The sequence below is a fragment of the Thunnus maccoyii genome, chromosome 19 (genome assembly GCF_910596095.1).
Source record: "Thunnus maccoyii chromosome 19, fThuMac1.1, whole genome shotgun sequence".
NCBI lineage: Eukaryota > Metazoa > Chordata > Actinopteri > Scombriformes > Scombridae > Thunnus > Thunnus maccoyii.
Genome location: NC_056551.1, coordinates 10,654,658 through 10,674,838, shown reverse-complemented (window position 1 = coordinate 10,674,838; position 20,181 = coordinate 10,654,658). Strand labels below are relative to the sequence as shown.

General features: G+C 37.9%; 1 protein-coding gene and 1 long non-coding RNA gene across 8 annotated transcripts in view; both read left to right on the top strand.

Annotated features, from left to right (window-relative positions):
• Window positions 1-5,494, top strand: part of LOC121885598 (low-density lipoprotein receptor-related protein 2-like) — a 30,497-nt gene extending 25,003 nt beyond the window's left edge. For all 6 annotated transcript variants that reach the window (XM_042395217.1, XM_042395215.1, XM_042395219.1 and 3 more), the window contains 4 exons: window positions 3,774-4,010; window positions 4,168-4,492; window positions 4,810-4,906; window positions 5,262-5,494. In XM_042395217.1, the coding sequence (XP_042251151.1) occupies window positions 3,774-4,010; window positions 4,168-4,492; window positions 4,810-4,906; window positions 5,262-5,327 (725 nt within the window). In that variant the 3' untranslated portion in view covers window positions 5,328-5,494. The remainder of the gene's footprint in view (window positions 1-3,773; window positions 4,011-4,167; window positions 4,493-4,809; window positions 4,907-5,261) is intronic.
• Window positions 5,495-9,081: 3,587 nt separating this feature from the next.
• LOC121885874 lies at window positions 9,082-17,125 on the top strand. 2 transcript variants are annotated; one of them, XR_006092626.1, is made up of 4 exons: window positions 9,082-9,268; window positions 12,032-12,356; window positions 14,181-14,259; window positions 14,987-17,125. It is a non-coding gene; the product is annotated as an uncharacterized LOC121885874 (long non-coding RNA). The 2 variants fall into 2 exon arrangements; XR_006092625.1 differs by having other exon boundaries at window positions 11,954-12,356.
• The last annotated feature ends 3,056 nt before the right edge of the window (window positions 17,126-20,181 follow it).

Genomic DNA, 20,181 nt, shown 5'->3' with positions numbered 1-20,181 from the left:
AGGGAGACAAGAAGAGTCAAAATATGTAGTCAGGGGGAAAGAAATGCTTTCTGGCAGGCAAAAGAAGCAAGTAGAAATTACTTTAAAGCAACGGCAACATACAATATTTATTTAACTGGCACTTACATCTCTCCTCTGTATAATGTATACTGAGGTTCAAAGCAAATATAGCAGAACACTGAGCAGGCAGGTGAGGGGAGACTGGCTGACTAGACAGGAGGTGTTTTTGAGCCTCAAGAGGGACACCAATAACAATAAAGCAAGGAATTCCCAACAGGAATATGCTATAACAAAAAATAAATTAAAGCTAAATAAAACACAGCAAGAGTAAGGGGGGCAAATACTGCTGCACAGATGGGCCTTGATAATGTGAGTTAAATTCACAAAAAAACGAGTCTATGTATAACAGACACACTGGTAGCAAAAGCTGGTTACACTCCTCGGCATAGCCTGCTGAACAACAGTCTCTATCTTCAGTTATTTCAGGCTGGGCATCAGCTCTCATTGAGTTAAAAGGTCATTTCAATCAGGAGAGACAAGTGAATGGAGAAAAGATATGGTTATTATACAAATAGAAATGATAGTCATTAAGTCTTTGGTGCTTGAATTCCAAAGGGACATCATCCCTGAGCAGCCGCGAGATAGGAGTCCAGACGCTGGTGGTAATGCTGGTGGTGGCTGATGACTTCGATGAGACTGAGAGCTGATGAAGCGATGGGACTGATGATCCTGCAGAGACTGGGCGGAGATGGGGAAGTGGAGGGGCACGTGTAACAGCTGCATGCTAGACTATTTCAGAGAGAGAGACTTATTTAAAAAGACAGCAACAAGATGATAGGCTAAAAATGAAGGTGTGCTGCTGTGCTATTGGATAGGAATGATCACCTGATGACTGCTGAAACTCAATTTACGCCCCCGGGCACCGACAGCTAGGAAATAGAGTATATTAGAATAGAGATGAGAATGACAGGGCGGTATGAGCAATAAAACTACAGCCTGGCATGCAGCCTGACTGAACTTTCGCTAAGCTTCATTAAAACTTATCTTGCAAGGCAGCTGGATTTGCAAGATCACAATCACGCGAAAAAATCCATCTTGTCAGGCTTCAAGTTATGCGCTTGTGTCCAAACCACTGGTGGTTCAGACCAATCAGAATCCTATGAGGATTCTCATGATCTCGCAAATCCAGCTGCCTCACAAGGTAAGATGGCAATAGACAGATGGTTCATCCAATCACCTGCCAAGTATTTTTTGAAAGTGCCTGCCCTTTTCCAAGGACGACTTCTCAGATGGTTCTGTGTAACAAACCATCTGGCGCATCAATTTATATTAAAATGCCTTCAGGCTAAATCCTGCTGCACTCCAAAAGTAGTTAATAAAATCTTACGAGTTAATTTTAAGACTGAAGGTTAATCAATAAAGAGAACCAAGGATTGGAAATATATGATATTGTTTCTTTCTTGAACATTACCAGAAACAGAATTGCAGTAATCCAATCAAAAGAGTTGCAGCAACGTATATTGATGACAAAGGCAAAAATAAGCTTCCAAACCTTTAATGGTTACAAATGCACACACTTCTGTGAATTGTATCAAAAGAAACATAGCTGCACAATTATATGCACCTGTTTTCAGTCACGACAATGCCAAGACGATTTACAACGAGAGGCAAGATGACCAGTAAACAGGGCATTTATTTTACCAGAACCAGTCCATTAACATCTAATTTTGCATGTCATTTGGAGTGGAGTGTCTTTCTTATACCAAATGATTGATAGGGCTATTTATAGTTTGTGTTCAGGTAAATACTGTACAAATTTGGCAACAGTAGCATGTATGTAAAAAGAGACCAGAATCTGAGATCCAATCAGAGATACAAACAAGTTTAAAGCTTCTCCAAAGGCCCACAACATGTGTGTAACTTCATGCAGGTTGCAGTCTCCTAACCACTTGGACATGTAACATCATTTGGAGATTCTGTTGGATTAAAAGTGCACAGTTGATGCTGTTGTGAAATTGTGAAAGTGGCTTGTAAACACTGAAATCCTTGTTACATAATGTTGCATCATAATGCGTTAATTCCTGCCAGGGATTGTAATGCCAACCCAAAGGCTTATAGCAAACTGCCAGCTTAATTTCTAAAAGAGAAGTATGCCAAACTAGTTTGTTTGTCATAAATCAGGAAGTACACCATCTGCACAGTTACATTTTCACCTGGATTTTTCTGTCCGTTTCTGAGTGGAAGAAGCAGATAAAGTGTGTTATCGGACACTCCGGGCTGAATGAAAAGACTCCACTTAGGCTCGGTTTGAGTTGAATAGCTGAAAAGACTGCAGAGTGATGTGATACCTGCAGGGAGATGGGACTTGGCAAGCTGTGAGATTCCAGTCTGTTACTCTGTGTGCTGCAGTGAGAGAGTGATGGTGAATCGAGCTCTAACATACGCTCGCATAGTACTCCCTCTTCTTCCGTTGACCTGTCACACGCACTCTTGCTGTGTAAACATTTGCATGCAAAAGTTGTGCTTCCAAGTAAAGCTTGTGGTTTATTTGTTGATGACATGACACACTGTTAGCTAGCTTGAATATACTGCCATATAATGACATAATAATATAATATGCCCAATAATGACATGTGTCTATAATGCTCTTATTAACTTTAATAAGGTGCTTTATAACCAGTGAAGCAACATCTGAATCTGAGATACACAGCCACCTGAACTTCTTTTGGGAACAACTGAAGAGGCCAATGACATTGCAACATGACATGACATTACAAGACACACTCTTGAATGATGGAGTGCTAGAATAATGTCTGTGAACAAATTCTGCAAACACAATTTCTGCAGAAACTTAAGTGTGAACATACACAATAAGTGAAGATACAAATACTGGGAATGTTCCAAATACTAAAACTCTGACACTTTGCTCAAGGGAAAAGTTCTCTTCTTCAAGAAGTATAATTTGACTAAAATGACTGTTTATTCATGAAAGAGTTCTTGTTAGTCAAAGCAACTCTTGGAAGACACTGCAGGTGCACAAGTAGCCTTAAAATTTTTTAGGAAAAATGACAGCTGAAAATTATGACTTATTTTTGTATAAACACCTATAATGTCACAAATATAGCAAATAGAGGCCCCATGAATGCATCTATGTGCACAAAAGCAGAAATGTGAATATGAAGTCTTTGCACAATATTACAAAACCATGTCAGCATTCATTCATTTGCTCACATCCAAAAGTACAATGCTGTCTTCCACAGGTCGCAATTATCCGTAGACAAAGGTCAACACACCTCTCTGTCACGTTTTCTGGATATTACCCAAACTCGTTTCCTCAGTCTGGCACTGGAAGTGTCCTTACTGTGCCAAGCATATTATATCATTACACACAGCCCTAAGGCCCTCAGGTGTGCTTTATTAAGCTATAATGGACATTGCCAACATTTACATGGGGGGAAGTCTAATGATGGATCTAGCATGCACTATTCTTATTCCCACATAACTCACATATATACATACTGTATGTACAGTAGACATGGGAACCTGTCTATCCACAACAGAACACTTTATTTGTGTGAAACAATGTGAAGACACATCTCTCACACTAGAATTCATTTTAAATTTTATTTGAATTCATTTCAAATTGTATTCAAATCAATGAATATCTTTGGTGTACAGCTAGTAATTATTAAAGATAAAGTCTCTTCTCATGCCCTCTATATCATACCTCAAATATTTATTCATGTGATTTGCCTTTTACCCATTGCCTCCAGGAACTAACGCCTGCACCAAAAACAACGGGGGATGTGTCCATCTGTGCATGCCCTTTCCCGGAGGGCGGACATGTAAATGTGGCCGGGGTTTCTACAGTGTCAATGCCACTTCCTGTGACCCGCTACCCCACTGTCCCACTGGGGAGGAATCCTGCTTCGATGGTAGCAAATGTATCAACAGCAACAAGTTCTGTGATGGACACGTGGACTGTCTGGACCAGTCGGATGAACAGGACTGTGAGTTTTCATACAAATGGAGAAAAAAAATCTGAAAAGGGGTATTAAGAAAACTAAATAATACAGATCTTATCTTATTTCCCAATACATTAGAAGTATTTTTGGTATCTTGTGGCCCTCTCAGATGCATAATCACTAACTGTGAATCTCTCTTCAGGTCCAAACACAAACTCAGCCTCTTTCGGGATGAAAGCCAGCGATGGCCGCTCTCCTCAGTCTTCCTCCTCCTCTCCTCACCCAAATACCCCAAAGGACTCTTTTCTCTCAGTCAAGAAAGATTCTGCATCTTGTGACCTCCATCACTGCAGCGGTCATGGCAACTGCATCACAGAAGGCAAAGTCACTCGTTGCCAGTGTGCAGCTGGTTACAAGGGAGAGTTTTGTCAAGAGAAAGAGACTGAAAGGAACCATGCGGCTGTTGTCCTGGGTGTCTTCTGCCTTGTCGCTGCATTAATGGCTGCTGCTTTCATTTTTGCTAAAAGGTATTGACCATGAGAGTGTTGTGTTTTGCACCTCGGCCAGAGGGGTATACTTTAAATGAGTGGTGGGCAGAAATGCATTTAGGCATATTTATCCAGTTTATTTCTGCTGCAGCAGCACTTTTCTCTGGTTCACACTTTGTGATCCAGAGAGGAAACTAAATATTAAAGTCAGTTGCTGTAGTGTTTGGTTTGAATTAAAACCTAAAGTGACTGTTGGACCTCTGCACCACTTAAGACCTGCTCTGTGCCACATAATTCTGTGACCTATGTATAGATTTAAAACTTCTCTTTTTTAAAAAAAAATCTTTTTTCAACAGGAGAGCCTGGGTGTCCATCAGAAGCAGATCCATGGAAAAAGAAACTCTGATGGCCAACATGGGTCTGCCTTCTGAACAGTCTGATTCCGACTGTGAGGTAAAACAGGGGAGGGAAATTCATCTGCATAATGAATGATGTGTTTTTGAGTTTAAAAATATGAACCATTAATGTGTCTTACTTACCTACTAAACCCACAGAGTTTGGGTTAGGCCCACCAATATGATACCCTATCATGAAGATCTGCTAATTTAATGTAGAAACATCCAGTGTTTTTCTTTAAATTGACTAAAAGGAAGTTGAATGCAAGTTTATAAGATAAGTAATTTTTTTGGTTGCAAGACCAAGAAGTTGGGTTAAAAAAATTGGCACATTCTAAAGTATGATATGTCTTCATAGTTTCCAATTACTGTTTCTGTTCAGTTATTAAAATTTCGTTTTTCTTCTTCCTCAGGAACTGGAGTCCCCAGCAGACGTGAAGAACCCCCCACTACCATTAAAGCCACTCCAGCTCAAATAGACTGTTCTGCATTCACTGACAGGGAATTTGGCATCGAGTAAACATCTGGTGGCTGATGATGTAGCTGTTATACTATGTCTATGAGTTTCAACATGCTGGTGTAAACTGTCTCTGTGTGCAATAAAAGTGATAAAGGATTACCCAAAAACCAGACTGTTTCTAAAATACAAGAAAATAACATCAGAAGTTTCTAAGGTGGTTGGTCACTAATGCTCAGCTGCTGCTGAGAGATATTTGATAATTTTCTTACAGCTGATTGGTTAGTTTCAGGGCCATTTAAGTGTGATGTCTAGATACTAGAATAAAATAAGCAGCTTGTACAGTAGTGTGTTTTCATAGCATTCACTCAAGGAAAATGGCCTGACAAAGATGAGTCAGCTTACTTTTTACGGCTTTTAACAACCCAACATAACTGAATCAACAAACATACAGGAACAACAGATATAAGGAAGTTTCACATCCTGCAATTTCCCCTTCACATCCCCGACACCAAGCAGACAGATCTGTCATCATGACTGATCTCTGCACACTTAACTTTGTCTGTCATTGTTTAGCTCTTATGTCTCTCTCTAACCTCTTATTTGTGTGTATATTGCATATCTTGCTTATGCCCCTGTCATAACACTGCTTCGATGTTGTCAGAACTGTGTTTGTTTAACTGGTTATCATGCAACACTGTTTTGTCTGTAAGCCACACTTAATAATTTAGTTTGTTTATTGTGTCCCTGTGCAGAATAGTTTTGTTTTTCATAAATCATAGAGATACAAAACCCCAACAATTATATTAGAGCCTGACAACCTAAGAACCTTCTTGTCAGTTTATGTGCACTGCCAAAATGTTATCACAGCTTTCCAGGTTATAGTCAGTAGCCCTTTTTCTAGTCTATCAGTTTCGACCTAAGGCTTCCGTGTGACATTTTGGTTCCAGTTTGTCCCCATTCTTTGTTCCTTAGACACATATTTAGCATGCATCCCTTTGTTTACAGTCTTCCACCAGCCATAGCTGATCCAGAGGTGGTCAGGAAACATCCATGCATGTTTTTTTGTTTTTTTTTTACTGCTTTAATTGTGTGATAGTATCCTATTCTGCCCAACAAAGCTGAAGGGCAGTAAGGGTGCAAGGCAAAGAGAAACTTCATCCTGTCCTGAAAAACGTATCCTTGATACAAAACAGGGACATATTGTCCATATTTATGTTCAAATTAACTCTGAATTGGATGTTTGAAAAACAAAAATACTTTCTACCCTTCACTGAGATACAATACACTGATCCTTGATAATTAAAAAATGTCTTTGCATGCATGCATCATTTATCAGAAATCATGCATGATGCTCTTGACTCTGCCTCATACTGGAGCCTGAGAAACGTGCAGTCTAAAATGTCTCGTTGAATATCTTGCATGGTTTCTGCTTGTAGTGGACTTCTCTGTCAACTCAGACACACAGTTATACAGCTGACACGGTATGTTACTGTATGCTGATACTGAAAATGTTTAAATCTCAGTAGTTCCATTTAACAAAAATATTCAACTGTCCAACAAATATGTAGCAGACTGACTCACCACACCCCTGTTTCTTTCAAAACAAACTCATCTCACCCTGTGTATAGTATATATTACATAATGTGTGTAGTATAGTATGTAAAGAGGGAAGAGAGGGAAATTAAACTTGCCTTCAAGCCATGATGAGAGTTGCACTTACACCCTAAAAATGTTTGCAGTCTCAAACTCAACCTAATATTGCCACAGACATCTTATCTTTTAATGCAAATAAAGCAAAGTCCTATGTATTATTAAGATCTTAATGTTGATGTAATGTATTAATGCATGTTAAATTGTGCAAGTTTTACCTTTTTTAGGAGGTGTACCTGGTGTGTGCATTTGGGCTATTAGTAATTTTTGCTGGATACCATAATCTAACCCCATTCTGCTGTAACTTCAGTAAAAGCCATTTCATTGTTGTCTTGCTTTCGGTATCAGTGAGACTTTGCCCTCATCTGTTTTCTGTCACGTTTTGTCAGACGTGCATTTTATCTGGGTTTTCTTCTTGAGTTTCATACAATATCTTATCTTTGCTATCACCATCATCACCAACCATCACTATCATCTATCATCTTGATAGATCAAACATGAAACTTCCTCTGGTTCATGTGACATAAAGGTTATTTTTAATCAAAGCATTGACTGTAGATGTTAAGCTTCAAGCTTTACCGAGTTTGTGATCACACATCCAACCATTTTCCACCACTTACCTGAGTCATCCAGGTCCTCCTAGGAGGATCCCATATCCCACTCTAGCCCTGGTAAGCCCAGGCTAGAGTGGGATATGTAATCTCTCCAGCATGTTCTTGTCTGCCTTACAGTCTTCTCCCAGCTACCTATGCAGGAAAACATCTGGAGAGACATCATGATCAGTGCTCCTGATCCTGCCCAAAAGCCCAAGAAATAGCCCTGGAAATAGCAAACTTTTGCATATGATGAATGAAAGGTATGCTGTAATTGATGGCTTCTTAACCCCTAAATGCATACCTTTAGAGACCCGAGACCAGATCTAGTCTGATTCCCTCATTTAAGTCCCATCTCTTCCGGTTTTTAACAATCATTATCAATCATTGAAAACCCTTGTTTTTCTAATGTTTTTCTCCAAAACATTTATAGAGTGTTCTTTCTCTTCTTCTTTTACGGGATGAATGTAGGAAGCAGGTTATAGCAGTGTTTTCCTGTTTGGCCTCATGTTGTATTACTGACTATGAAATAACACAAGTATGAAGATCATTTAAAAGCGGAACTGAAGTTTGACAATGATAGCTCAGACAACATGGGCTTGACACACACACAGCCATGTTGCAAAGACCACACGATAATGACTGATTTGTGCTGACTAATCTGTGTTTGGTGAGTGCCAGTCATTGAGTGTGTGTTTGCGGGACATAGAGCAATATGTATTTAAATATTACATTGAAAGGCACAGTTTTATAAAAGCAACATGCCCATTTTAAGGGATAACAAATAGTGATCAGAATTGCCCACAGAAGGCCCACATTGAAGCTTAACAAAAAATCCTTAAATAAAGTATTGGAGAGTTTTAATAGGCTTCAAGTCAGACACAAAAGTATTGTTTTTCACATGAGGCCTAAAAGACATATATGAAGTGCTGCATGTTGCACAGACACAGTCTTGTAAGGGCTTGCCAACTGAGTGTTGTTCTAACTTGCCTGCTTCTACTTCCATCCCCCACTGGTTTAGCAACCACACCCACTATAGTGTGTGTGTGTGTGAGAACATGCGTGAGTGCTGTTTGTTTTATGTAATGTTGTTTAACCCCGAATTCTCAAGAAAAGCGACGAGTTTAAAACCATAAAACATTTTTACACATATTATATTAGAATTTATTTTCCCTTTGTCAAATTTTGTTTATCTTTGTTATTTCCTTATTTTATGCCCTACATAGTTTTTTACGAGCCAATGTCTGAAAGGTGCCACACAAATTAAGTTTATTTTACCAGGAATGCTAGAGCATTGTGTTTAGTAAGTCAGTGTTAGTCAGCGATCAACTGAAGCATACCGTAAGTTAGTTTGCTCTCCTTATGAAATAACAAGTTTCGACATCATATCAGTCAGGGATATTTGGTGTCAACTAGAGTGTGTAGCCTACATGACTCATCCCATGTAAAGATAAGCCAGAGGGAGGGTGATTGTGTGTGTGTGTGTGTGTGTGTGTGTGTGTGTGTTGATGGGAAAAAAATGGGCAGGTATTCACAGGTCTCGGCTTTCTTCCTCTTCCCTCCTTCCTTTTGTTTGAGATACCTTCACTGAAAGAGAACTTTAAATTCTTTTTCAAAGACCCAGGAAACACACAAGGACACCAGGACAAGCCAACATCAAGAAATCAAACTCGACTGCCGACATTTTAAGGACACCAGGTCTGCATTCTTTGCTTCTGTGAGTAGATGTTTTCCATTTTGTCATGCTTTGGTAATATGTTGCTGTGCTTTTTTTGCTGTAGACATGCCCCACCTGTAGCCATTGTTAAACACTATCTGTTAATGGGAAACCTGAATGACGAGATGTTTAAGAAGTAGGATAACTTTACCATCACCACTTATTTATCAGTTTACCTGCCATGGCGGCTGGACATGGCTTTGGATAATCTTGTCTCTTAAATCTCTGTAGTGTCTTCTTCATACACACTAGTGTGTTTACTGTAGGAGGCTGTGATTGTTGAGTGGTCCACTTTGTGTCTTACTTTTATCTGAGCGTAGCTCAGAATGGAGTCATGAGGTGTTCTTATTGTAAATCATGTGCTGACAATCTAAAAAAAACTAATAGAACATATTAAAAACTCATAGGTTCTTTTAGTAGGAGTTACGAGTTGATGAGATGCAGCTCTGAGTCAAGTCTTCCTGTTGCTTTTCTAATATAACATGAGTCAATCTCTGTATACTTAATGCTGCTGATGATGAAACAAGTACAAATACAATTGTATCAGCTTATTTAGTGCAATCCTTCAACCCTTGTTCATTTGTATGTGATGTTTTAAAAGTAAAGTATGTTTGAGGGCGAGATTGCACACGACAAACAGCTTACAGTTCCGTGTACGAGCAGTGAGACGTGTTTGTAAAAATACACCTTCTATCAGCCACAAGGCTGACAGACAGACAATATCTTGTTTTTTGGGGGGGAATTATTAAAATAAAGTGTAGATTTTACATATGATGTCGATGGGACCCATTTTATTTTAAAATGATCACTCAGTATTAATATCAAACATCTTCATGCTGTCTGGTGATACACATCACATCTCGGGGAAAAATCAGACTGTCCCTGTCATATATGTTTACCATCTTTTTACTGCATATAGAGCTTGTAATTCTGACTGAATTCTTTTTTTGACTGAACTGAAGGCAGCACTGTCTCAAGTGTTTGTGCTTTCACTGCAACAAAATCATTGCAGCCAACATGACCGGTGGAATGTACCAAATTAAAGGTAGTCATGAAATGTGACAAGTTCCACACATTAAATACATTCAGACCAAAAACACGTGTCACATAATGCCAAGATATGATCACCTTTTAATATTAAGTCTCTTTCCCCTCGTAAAAATGCTCCTTCTGACAATATGCAGCAAACTTGTTAGGCATTAGAGGCCTTCACAGGGTGTTTACAGTGCTTATTACTCTTTGCTATATTGAAAGACTACAATGGTTGCTACAGTGTGTAAATTTATAGGCATACAAACAAAAGTGATAAACTGGATGTTGCATAGTAGAAATAAGCAGATGAATGATGAAATTTGAAGCAAATTCTGCTATGTTCATTCAGTAAATGACATTACAGGATGATTGTGGCAGCACTTTAATCAGTTTCCATTTAGCTGGAGATAAACTGGCTGAAAAAAACATAGGGGAGAACAGGGTAACATGAACCACTTTGTACATTTGATGATTTTACTGCAAAACGAAAGTGTATTTATTTTAAATAATAGTTACTATATATATCTAATATATATACCTTGTGTACCCATGGAAATCAAAACAAGTTATCTAATTATTATGGTTTTAGAACAATGACTCAAAAAAATTAGTCCTATGGCACAACTTGCCCTAAGATAGGGGTAAAATGAGCACAGGGGTAGCGTAAATCAAGTGTTCTAGGGGTAAATAATGCCACCGTTAAATACTGATATAAAAATGACACAAAAGATTTTGGACTGATGTGTTAGACAGCACTCTCCACCACCATCATCAAATCACCAAATGAGGGAATATCTTTTGGAAGAATGGTGTTCATCTCTCCAAAAGAGTTCCAGATACTTGTAGAATCAATGCCAAGGCACATTGAAGCTGTTCTGGTGGCACGTGGTGGTCCAACACCTTACTAACCTTACTAAGACACTTTTTGTTGGTTTCTCCTTCAATTTGTCACCCATCTATATGTACTGCATGTTTGTATGTGGCTTAAACTTAACATTAGTCGGCAATTAGGTATTTATTCAACATTGTTACACTTGTAACAGTGAAGAAACATTAACATGAACAATGTCTCTAGTCTCTAGAATATCAGAAAATAATACTTAAACACACAGGTTACTCTGTATATAGGTAGTCTATCTAAATTTTGGGGGGTAAATTGAGCCATTGATTCAACTTACCCCAACATCACAGGCATGTTTTACCCCCAAACCTCAAAACTGTTTCACACAGTGGCTCAGATCCACAATTATGCAAATTCTATGACCTTGTTTATAGCTTACACTGACTCAGATGAACATGTAATAATGTTCAAAACTTATCTATTTTAATTAAGATACAAGACTGGTAACTTTAGTAACATGATGAATTCATTTGGCATGACAAAAATCTTTTTTTTTGCTCTGTTTTGCTCACCACTCTGTCCATGTGCTTGAGTCCAAGATGGATTGAGTAACATGAACTATGCTTCCTTAATTTGTAGTCACATGATAACTTTTGTTTATGGTTACCTAGACACAGGGTGGCTCAATTTACCCACTGGCTCGACTTACCCCGTTCTCCCTACTTGCAGACTTGTTTGACTGAGCTGGACACCATTTCAACTTTACTATAAGGATCTGTGTCTTCTCTTTATGTTTCCCTGTTGTGTTTTAGGGTGTGTCTTGTCCATCCATTCATCTCTTCCCTCTCCTATTCTCCTTCCACGTATCACGCCCTCCCTTATTTGTCTAGTGTTTCCTTCCTTTCTTCCTTACACCCCCTCTTCTATGATGTCCACCCCTTTCCCTGCTCCTCAACCAAGAGGCATTGACCACAGCCTGCCAACCTGTGGAGAGACTCGGTGCAGCGGCCATGGTACCTGTGTGAGTCCTCTGGGTGGCGGTACTGGTTTCGTGTGCGACTGTAACCTGGGCTACCGGGGCCAATCCTGCGAGGACACAGTCAATGGGTCACTAAGTTTGCCGCTGACCCTGAGTGTGCTGGGCGTCATCGTAGGGCTCCTGATCCTGGCTTTCATCGTCGCCAAGATAAGACAGAAGCAAAAGAAGAAGCAAAGGTACTGAAATATCTCAGAAGTGTCATGAACAGGATACCTACAGCTATATCCTGTTCAAGAAGTTTCCATTGAAAGCTTTTCCATTTGCTGTTCTTAAAGGAATAGTTCAACTTTTGGGGAAGTGTGCATATTAATTTTCTTTCAGAGTGAGATGAGAAAAACGACACTTTATTTATAGACTTTATTTGCACTTACAACATGTGTTACATTAATACAATAACAGAAAGCAATTAGGCATCATATGAAACAAAAGATTACATAAAGGACATGAGTTCACTTTCACTTTGCTGATAAAACTTTAGCTTTTATTAATGTTGTACCTCGATAGTTTAAAGTTTAACTGAAATTAAAATTCATTTTTGCAAAGAAATCCATATATACTGTATATCCTTGTGTGCGTATTAAGTCACAATTTTAATTACCAAAAAGAAGAAATTTCTGTTTTATTTATTTTTATGCAATGGCAGCCACCCCTAAATTAGACTTCCTTTAGGGGCGTGCCATGTTTGATCCTGGTAATTTGATTGGTCCAATATCTGTGTCAGCTGGCACTAAAAATAGTTCAAAATAATTCGGTGGCTGGTGGAATTAAAGTTATATTGGCCTTTAACCAGTTGAGACATTGCCAGCCATGACTCCAGTGGCAGACTCCTAAATAACAGCACATAACTAATACTATTCAGGATTGTTGAAAAAGGGGAAAAATGTCTTGTTTCAACATTCATTAGCTAAACAGGTTTATGACTTGCTCTAATCCGTTGCTGTTTCTACAAATATGTTCAAAAATCCTTTAAAGTCGAACTGATATTTGAATTCAGTTTGTGCTTGTGGGGAGAGCTAGGTGTTAGAAACAATTGAACGCAGTGACTTTGCACAGCTTCCTGAAGTCTTGTCGTCACAGTGAGGTTTGCAGGTTTGGTAAAGTGTGTTCAGAGACCAAACACAAAATCTGTGCTCACCAGCTGTACTGATCTGATTAGTTAAACTGTTGAGCATCAAAATGTACACGCACACATGACTTCCTTGAAATACCCTGTTAATTAGTGAGCTTTAAAGTTTTTGGATGGTATATTTTTGAACTTTGGACAGAGCCAAGCTAGTTTTTCCCTGATCCAGTCTTTATGTTAACCTTGCTATATCCTGACTTCACCACTGCACTCAACATTCAGACATGAGATTGATATTAATCTTCTAATTTCACTCTCGAAAAGAGAGCAAATAAGCATATTTTTTTCAAAATGTTGAACTACTCACTAACACACAGCATCTGGTAACTTTTTCATGGCAAACAGGAAGTGATACTTTATCTTTTAAACCTGGTTTGTTTGTGATAAAGAGAAGAACATAAGCAGAAGCAGTGATGGTCACTTTGTCAAAGAAAAGGGTAACAAACACTTCATCAACATAGAAACCACAGAAAAAGATGCCCACAGTGTTTGACATGTGATCATTTTGTCCCCACTGTATAAACACACTGAAAAGAAGGATTTAGTTTAAAGATGTGAACATGTCATCTCTCATGAATGATGAGAGTTTCATTGAGTACCTGAAAAGAATAGACCAGCAACAAGGCCACCTATTCATAATCATCTGAAGTGTTCAGTAGAGGCCTTGGAAAGAATGTTTGGAATGACTATTTGAGGGTGTTGATCTTTACTCCATGCTGGAAGTTGCTATGTGCTAAATAGTAGTTGCTATGTGTTCACATATGAAAAGTATGTTCACCGGATGTGCACTCACTTGGTCAACACAACTCTAATTACGTCAAGATAAGATGACTAAATTTCCACAAATTAATTCTATGTTTTTGTCTGTTGTCACTAGGAGAGATCTGGCAGCAAAACATGGCTACAACATTGCTGTGTAATGTGGACAAATCTCCATAATATCCATTATATCTGAGGTATGCTTTCCATTTGTGTCAAAATGTTACCTGGAAGTCAAAGTTAAGTGTAGATATCTGACATGTAGAATGTAAAAGTGTAAAAGTCACAATTTAAGTACAATGTATAACAATTTTTGAGGGAAAACTTAATACATGTTAAATAAAATTATAACACATCATAACAAACAAACTCCTGGAATTACCAGAAAGGTACCCCTGTGGAGTTTTTTGTAAACCAACAAAAGTTATGTTTACATTCAGTGTTTCTCACCAAACACAGTGTGTACTCTTCAGGTCTAACAAACATGTTGAGTGCATGCTTCCTCAAAAATCATATATTTTAATATCTTAAATCCTACATTGTTTACAATCATGTTTAGCAGTCTTCTTCTTCACTGCCTTTGTTTGCACATTGCTACATGTGTTGGTGTGTTACTGTCACCAAGTGTCAATCAGTGGAATAGTGTGAAACTAACAGCAGGAATCATGCTACAACGACACACGTGCGCTCATGAGTGAAAAAAAAATCCCCAAAAACAAAACGTGGACTCACTCTTAAAAGATTGCTCCATAGCGCTACTAGTGGTCAAAAACTCCACAGAGTACCTTTAACACACTGATATCTGAGTGTCTAATGTGGATTTTGAATCAAGAACGATGCAACGTTTTTTATGAAGGACCAGCAACTATCTGTTACTGTCATTGAGGCACATATAAAAATAATTACTTTCTCATTCTCATCCAGGTCAACCGTGACATTACGGCCAGTGACACTGGAAGTGAGCTTCCATCAGCATTCCTCTGCAGCAAGCTTACAGTGCAACTTATTCAAGTGTGAACTATGTAAAAATGGACTCTACAGTTCTACTTTAATGGCTGTCTTGTGGCTACTACTTTATAACTGATGCTGAAGCATCCCAGGAACTCCAGTAGTGAACTGAGGTTTTTACACTTCAAGCAACACGGCTGATGGATCAGCCTGTTCTGCCCAACCGTGCCCTGATTACATTTGTAATCTGCATATACTGTTAAAATTCCTCACATTTCACACTGCCAGACCATTGTGATTGTCCATAGAGGGAAACTAAAACCTATTTCTATGTTGTCATAGGCCAACAGTGACACAGCTTCACTGTTTTCACGTATCATATTTGATGATGGGTGAAATACAACTTTAAATTATATCCCCAAACACATGATTGCATTGAAAAACTACTCAACAGAGGGGGCTAATGGCAGGTACAGTATGTATCACACCAACACCCACAAAGTGCTCTCAGTTACTTCATTTAAACAGGTAACTAGTTGTTGCCTTGCCCTACAAAACAAGCCTTTTCTGATCCGATGCCCCTATCAGCAGGACAAAAATACGGTTTTATGATTTTGTTTCATTTTGGTGAATTATCATGGCTATCTAGTGCTAATGAACTACGATTAAACATGAACAAATACTGTAACCATAAATCCCAACAGTAGATGCAAGCATTTTTTGTGTTGTGAGCATACTTTTGAAAGTCCACACACTGACAGAATTTCATGAACTAAATTATCATGTTGTTTGTAGTTGGAATGCCCAGGAAGAAATGTCAGGATCTGTCAATACTCCTATTCAAAATCTACTTCCTTAACCACATCACTTGGGCCAAAGCTTGTTTCCATAGAGAAGCTGATCATGTCTAACACTGGCGCCATTTAGTAAAATAATGCAAATGTTCACCTATCAGTTACTGGCTTTGACAGGGTAGTGGCTTCCTTTAAATACAGCGAAAGCAGAGAGAATTGCTACAGTTGCAGTCATAGTGAGCGTTTCTTACTGCCATGTTTTTGTACGTAACGCTGAATTCATACAAGTGTTGAAAACCAGAAGTGGAAGAACTTCAGATGTTTCTACAGTAATCCATTTCATAGAGGTAAGCCACATTTGATTTGCCATTGCTTCTGTTTTTATCCAACTTTAATCATAAAGTATGCACTTTAACCTGCTTTATTTATCTGCTTTAAGTCCTTCACTACATTTTTGTTTTGTTTGTTTTATGTGCTTTGCTTCAAGTTGAACATTTGACTTTGATGCACACAAAGCACCTATATGTCACTGCCAGTCTTTATTTTTGCTTGCCATCTGAGTGACAAGAATAGAGGTCTTCACTTTATTATAAGTGGTAATATGCAAATCGAGACTTGAGATACTAGAGGACAGACACTGAAGTTTTAATCACGGACAGAATCATTACAGATGGTTTGTTCTCAAAAGTAGCCGTGTCTCTCATTTTGAGTGAGAAATTGGGCTTCTTTTCCTCACAATTTTCCAAATTGTATACATTTTGTATGAAAAGTAAAGAAATGGTGGTTTCAAACTGAACATGTACAAGATCAGGGCAGGCAAATTCATTTCACTATGGGCTTTTAAATCAGCCCCTGTGCTCTCTGAGTCTTGGCTTGCAGATTGATTACCACTCAAATTTATTTTGACATAAATAGACTTCTGTACCCATGCAGATGTCTCAAAATCAAAGCATAGCATACATGATTTGGCCCTTACTGAGTGGTGAAGTCACTCTCTGGAATATGTATTAAATACTTTTTTATATTCTGTTGTTTCTTTTGTACTCTTCTGACTGAATTACTATGTTTTATACTGTATGTATTTTTTGTAACTCCATTGATAACTACAAGCATTAGCAAGAGGGATAACTTTTACTATGATCTTTATCTATTTTGTGTTGCTGGATTACACAATAATTCATTTGAGGATGATTGTGGAAGATGTTTTGACAACTGTATGTGTATTTCTATGTAATCATGCACACACAAACACACACACACTGGTTTTCAGTTTCTCATCTTTCTGAAGACAATAAAAACTGTGTGTCCAGGTGTGTTGAAAGCTCTGAGCATGTTGTATTTTTGTATAAGTTGTTGAATGGTTTTTCATTCTTCTCAGAAATGATGAGTCAGGATGACAAAAGAGAAATAGAAGATACTCCTTGAATGAGTTTTAGAAATACCTGCCTCATTTTATTTGTGAGAAGAGTAACATTTCTGCTCACCAAGCTCAAACAGCCAAAACAACAACTTGCCTTGTCGGTTTTCAAAACTCCATCTTGAGTCTAATCTGGCACCTCATAGGTAACATAACTACTGAAGACCACCACCAGTCCAGAAAGCAAAAAAAGTGATTTTAAAGAGTTTTGACCAAGAGAAAAGAGAGTAGCCTACTTTTTTTCCACAGAGAATGAACTAAGTCTACCACCTGAAACTAAAATGTGTGCGCACACCTCCCCAGATCCTGTTTTGCTTCATTTTTAAATGCCTTCTCCTGTCATAAGAATTTGCCACGCAGCTGTTCAAACTTAAGCCAAACTGTTTTAACTGTCTTTTGGTTTAATTACTATGCATAAATAGATTGTAGAGTTTGTAGTTGGTCGGTGCTGGATTTTTACTAGCAACTAGTATTATTTATCTAATTATGATGACGAGTTTATTTTACTTCATGTTGTTATATTAGCTCATATTAACAAATGTGAGTCTGAGGAAAAACTGATTTCTCTCAATGTTTCTGCCCCTACGGTCAAGGATGTCTGTTCATTTACACTATTTCATTGATATGTATATTTTTTGATTATATATTCAGAAGATGATAATGCCGCACTGCTATTTACCTGCCCTTCAACATTTTGAATCAGTCAGTTAGTGCATTCTTGACGACTTACCGCACAAAGACTTTTGCACTGTATATTTTGTATTTTATGTTCATTAGCTTTCAAAGAAAATGTGCAAAAACCCCAACGAGTCAATGTTTCATATATAACCACTTTACAAATATCACATATTCATATAAAGAGAAATAGTAAATGACTTGATGAAGTGTTTTTTTACTTTCTAAGTTTTCTGGTTATTTCCAGAAAAGTAAAGATGCAAGTTTTCATGTTATTTACACCTGTGTGGATTTTTACATGACAATACAAATCAAGAACAACTATTTGGATGATGAATATTCAATCAGTGTTAAGACTTTACTTACTTTCAACTTGTCCAGTGTAAATCCTCAATGTCAGTATTAACATTTGAGAAGTTGATCATGAGATGAGATTTTGTCATCCAAAAATTATAATCCAAGGTAATGAGTTTGTGACATTAAAATCATTATTAAGTTGTTCTTACATGCTGCTGTACTGCAGGATGTCAACACTGACAACAGACAGTCTGTGTGTGCTTTGCATTCACCAAAACATGAACTGCTGCCTGATTATCTCTTTCTGGGATCCAGTGACATGATAGTATCAGCTTCAATATTTACTAAACTCTAACTAACAGGAAGCGATACTGGGCATGACTGATTCGTAATCATGCATGTTGACCAAGTAACAGTGTTTGTTATATGAGAAAATATGTATCTGTTACAAGAAGGGACGGGAAGGAACTGCCACAACGGAGACATTATTTCAACACCTGCTTTTCTGTTAATGAGCAGACTTTGTTTAATTTACAGAAGGAGGAGCACATTGAAATTATGGCTAAATAAACTGCAGTAATTTAACATTTGGTGGTTTGTATGCAAATTATTAAAATGGAACTCTGCTGCTTTAACCCATAAAGGTCAGTTTACTAGACATGGGGAGTCCTTCTCTTCTACTGACTCTGTATAAACAGTTGAATCACGTCTTTTGTGGCTGTGGAGGAACTTTCTAAAGTCTGACAAAATAACCCTAATGATGTCATCAGGGTTATTGTAGCTTAGACTTGGACACTATAAACTTTATAAAAGACACAAACTGGGAACATGGGTTTTAATGAGCAGGGAAGGTCTCATGAGAAGATGTTTTGGTTGCATTATGGGAAACAGGCTCCAGCATGACCCATTCAATGGACTAAAAAATAGACTCTCAGGGTCAATCATACTTCTTTTGTTTGGTTTTTTTTCAAAAAAAAAAAAAGTCATTTTAATGAACACACTTCTTAGTCATCCAAAGGTGTGACACTATAGAAAACCTCTTTTGTCACACCCTGAACGCAGGATCTATCTTAAAGAAATCAGTTCAAGTAGTAAAAACATCATCTTGTCTTGGGAGGGGTGTGTCATTGTCACCATTGGAGTGCACAATTAATTGAGTTACTGACATTATATTCTCTTGCATTTATAGTTAATGTGAATATAGACAGTGCACAAACAGATTCCTTATCAGGAGAAGGCTGAAAAGTTGAAAATGAGTCAGTATTTTACAAGAAAAAAAGCACAGACAGGGCCCAGTCTCTCAACAGACGTGACACACAGTAACATTCAAATGTGAATATGTTTTTTCCATGTCCCACGTGATCATCCCAACCACAAAGAGCTATCTCTCTCTAAAACATTCATCAGTTTTTATTTTTATTTTGCCAGAGGCAGTAACGCTACTGTAACTCATCTGATGCTACATAGTTTGTTAGCACATATAACTACACCAGAATAAGTAGAGCTGAAGCAGGCAAAACAAACTTTTTTCAATATACTAAACTAAAAAACATAAAAACAAACATTATCTGAGCCTGATTCATCCACTGAAAACAATGACTGAACTGTTTAATGAAGGGAGACCTGTACCTCTCCTTCTTTTACACAGAGTTAAACATAAATATTTGCACTTCTTTAATTGTAACTACTAATTTTATTGTGTACTTTGAGGACTAACACCTACAAAATTAGTATCATGCTTTTGACAATTTGCAATGATCGTACTGGTTTGAAAATGCAAAAATTATGTAACACTCTATAATTCTCATATTCTGGCCCTAATCAGCAGGATTTAGTTTCCCACATTAGACTCTCTGACAATAAAGTAAGGTTACCACTTTCTGGAGCATTGTTAAATTAGAAGGGGTTGGATAGAAGATCATATATTGAAATAGTTACAGTATGATGCTACATTGGTCCTTTTCAACATGTTCTCACTCCCAACTCGT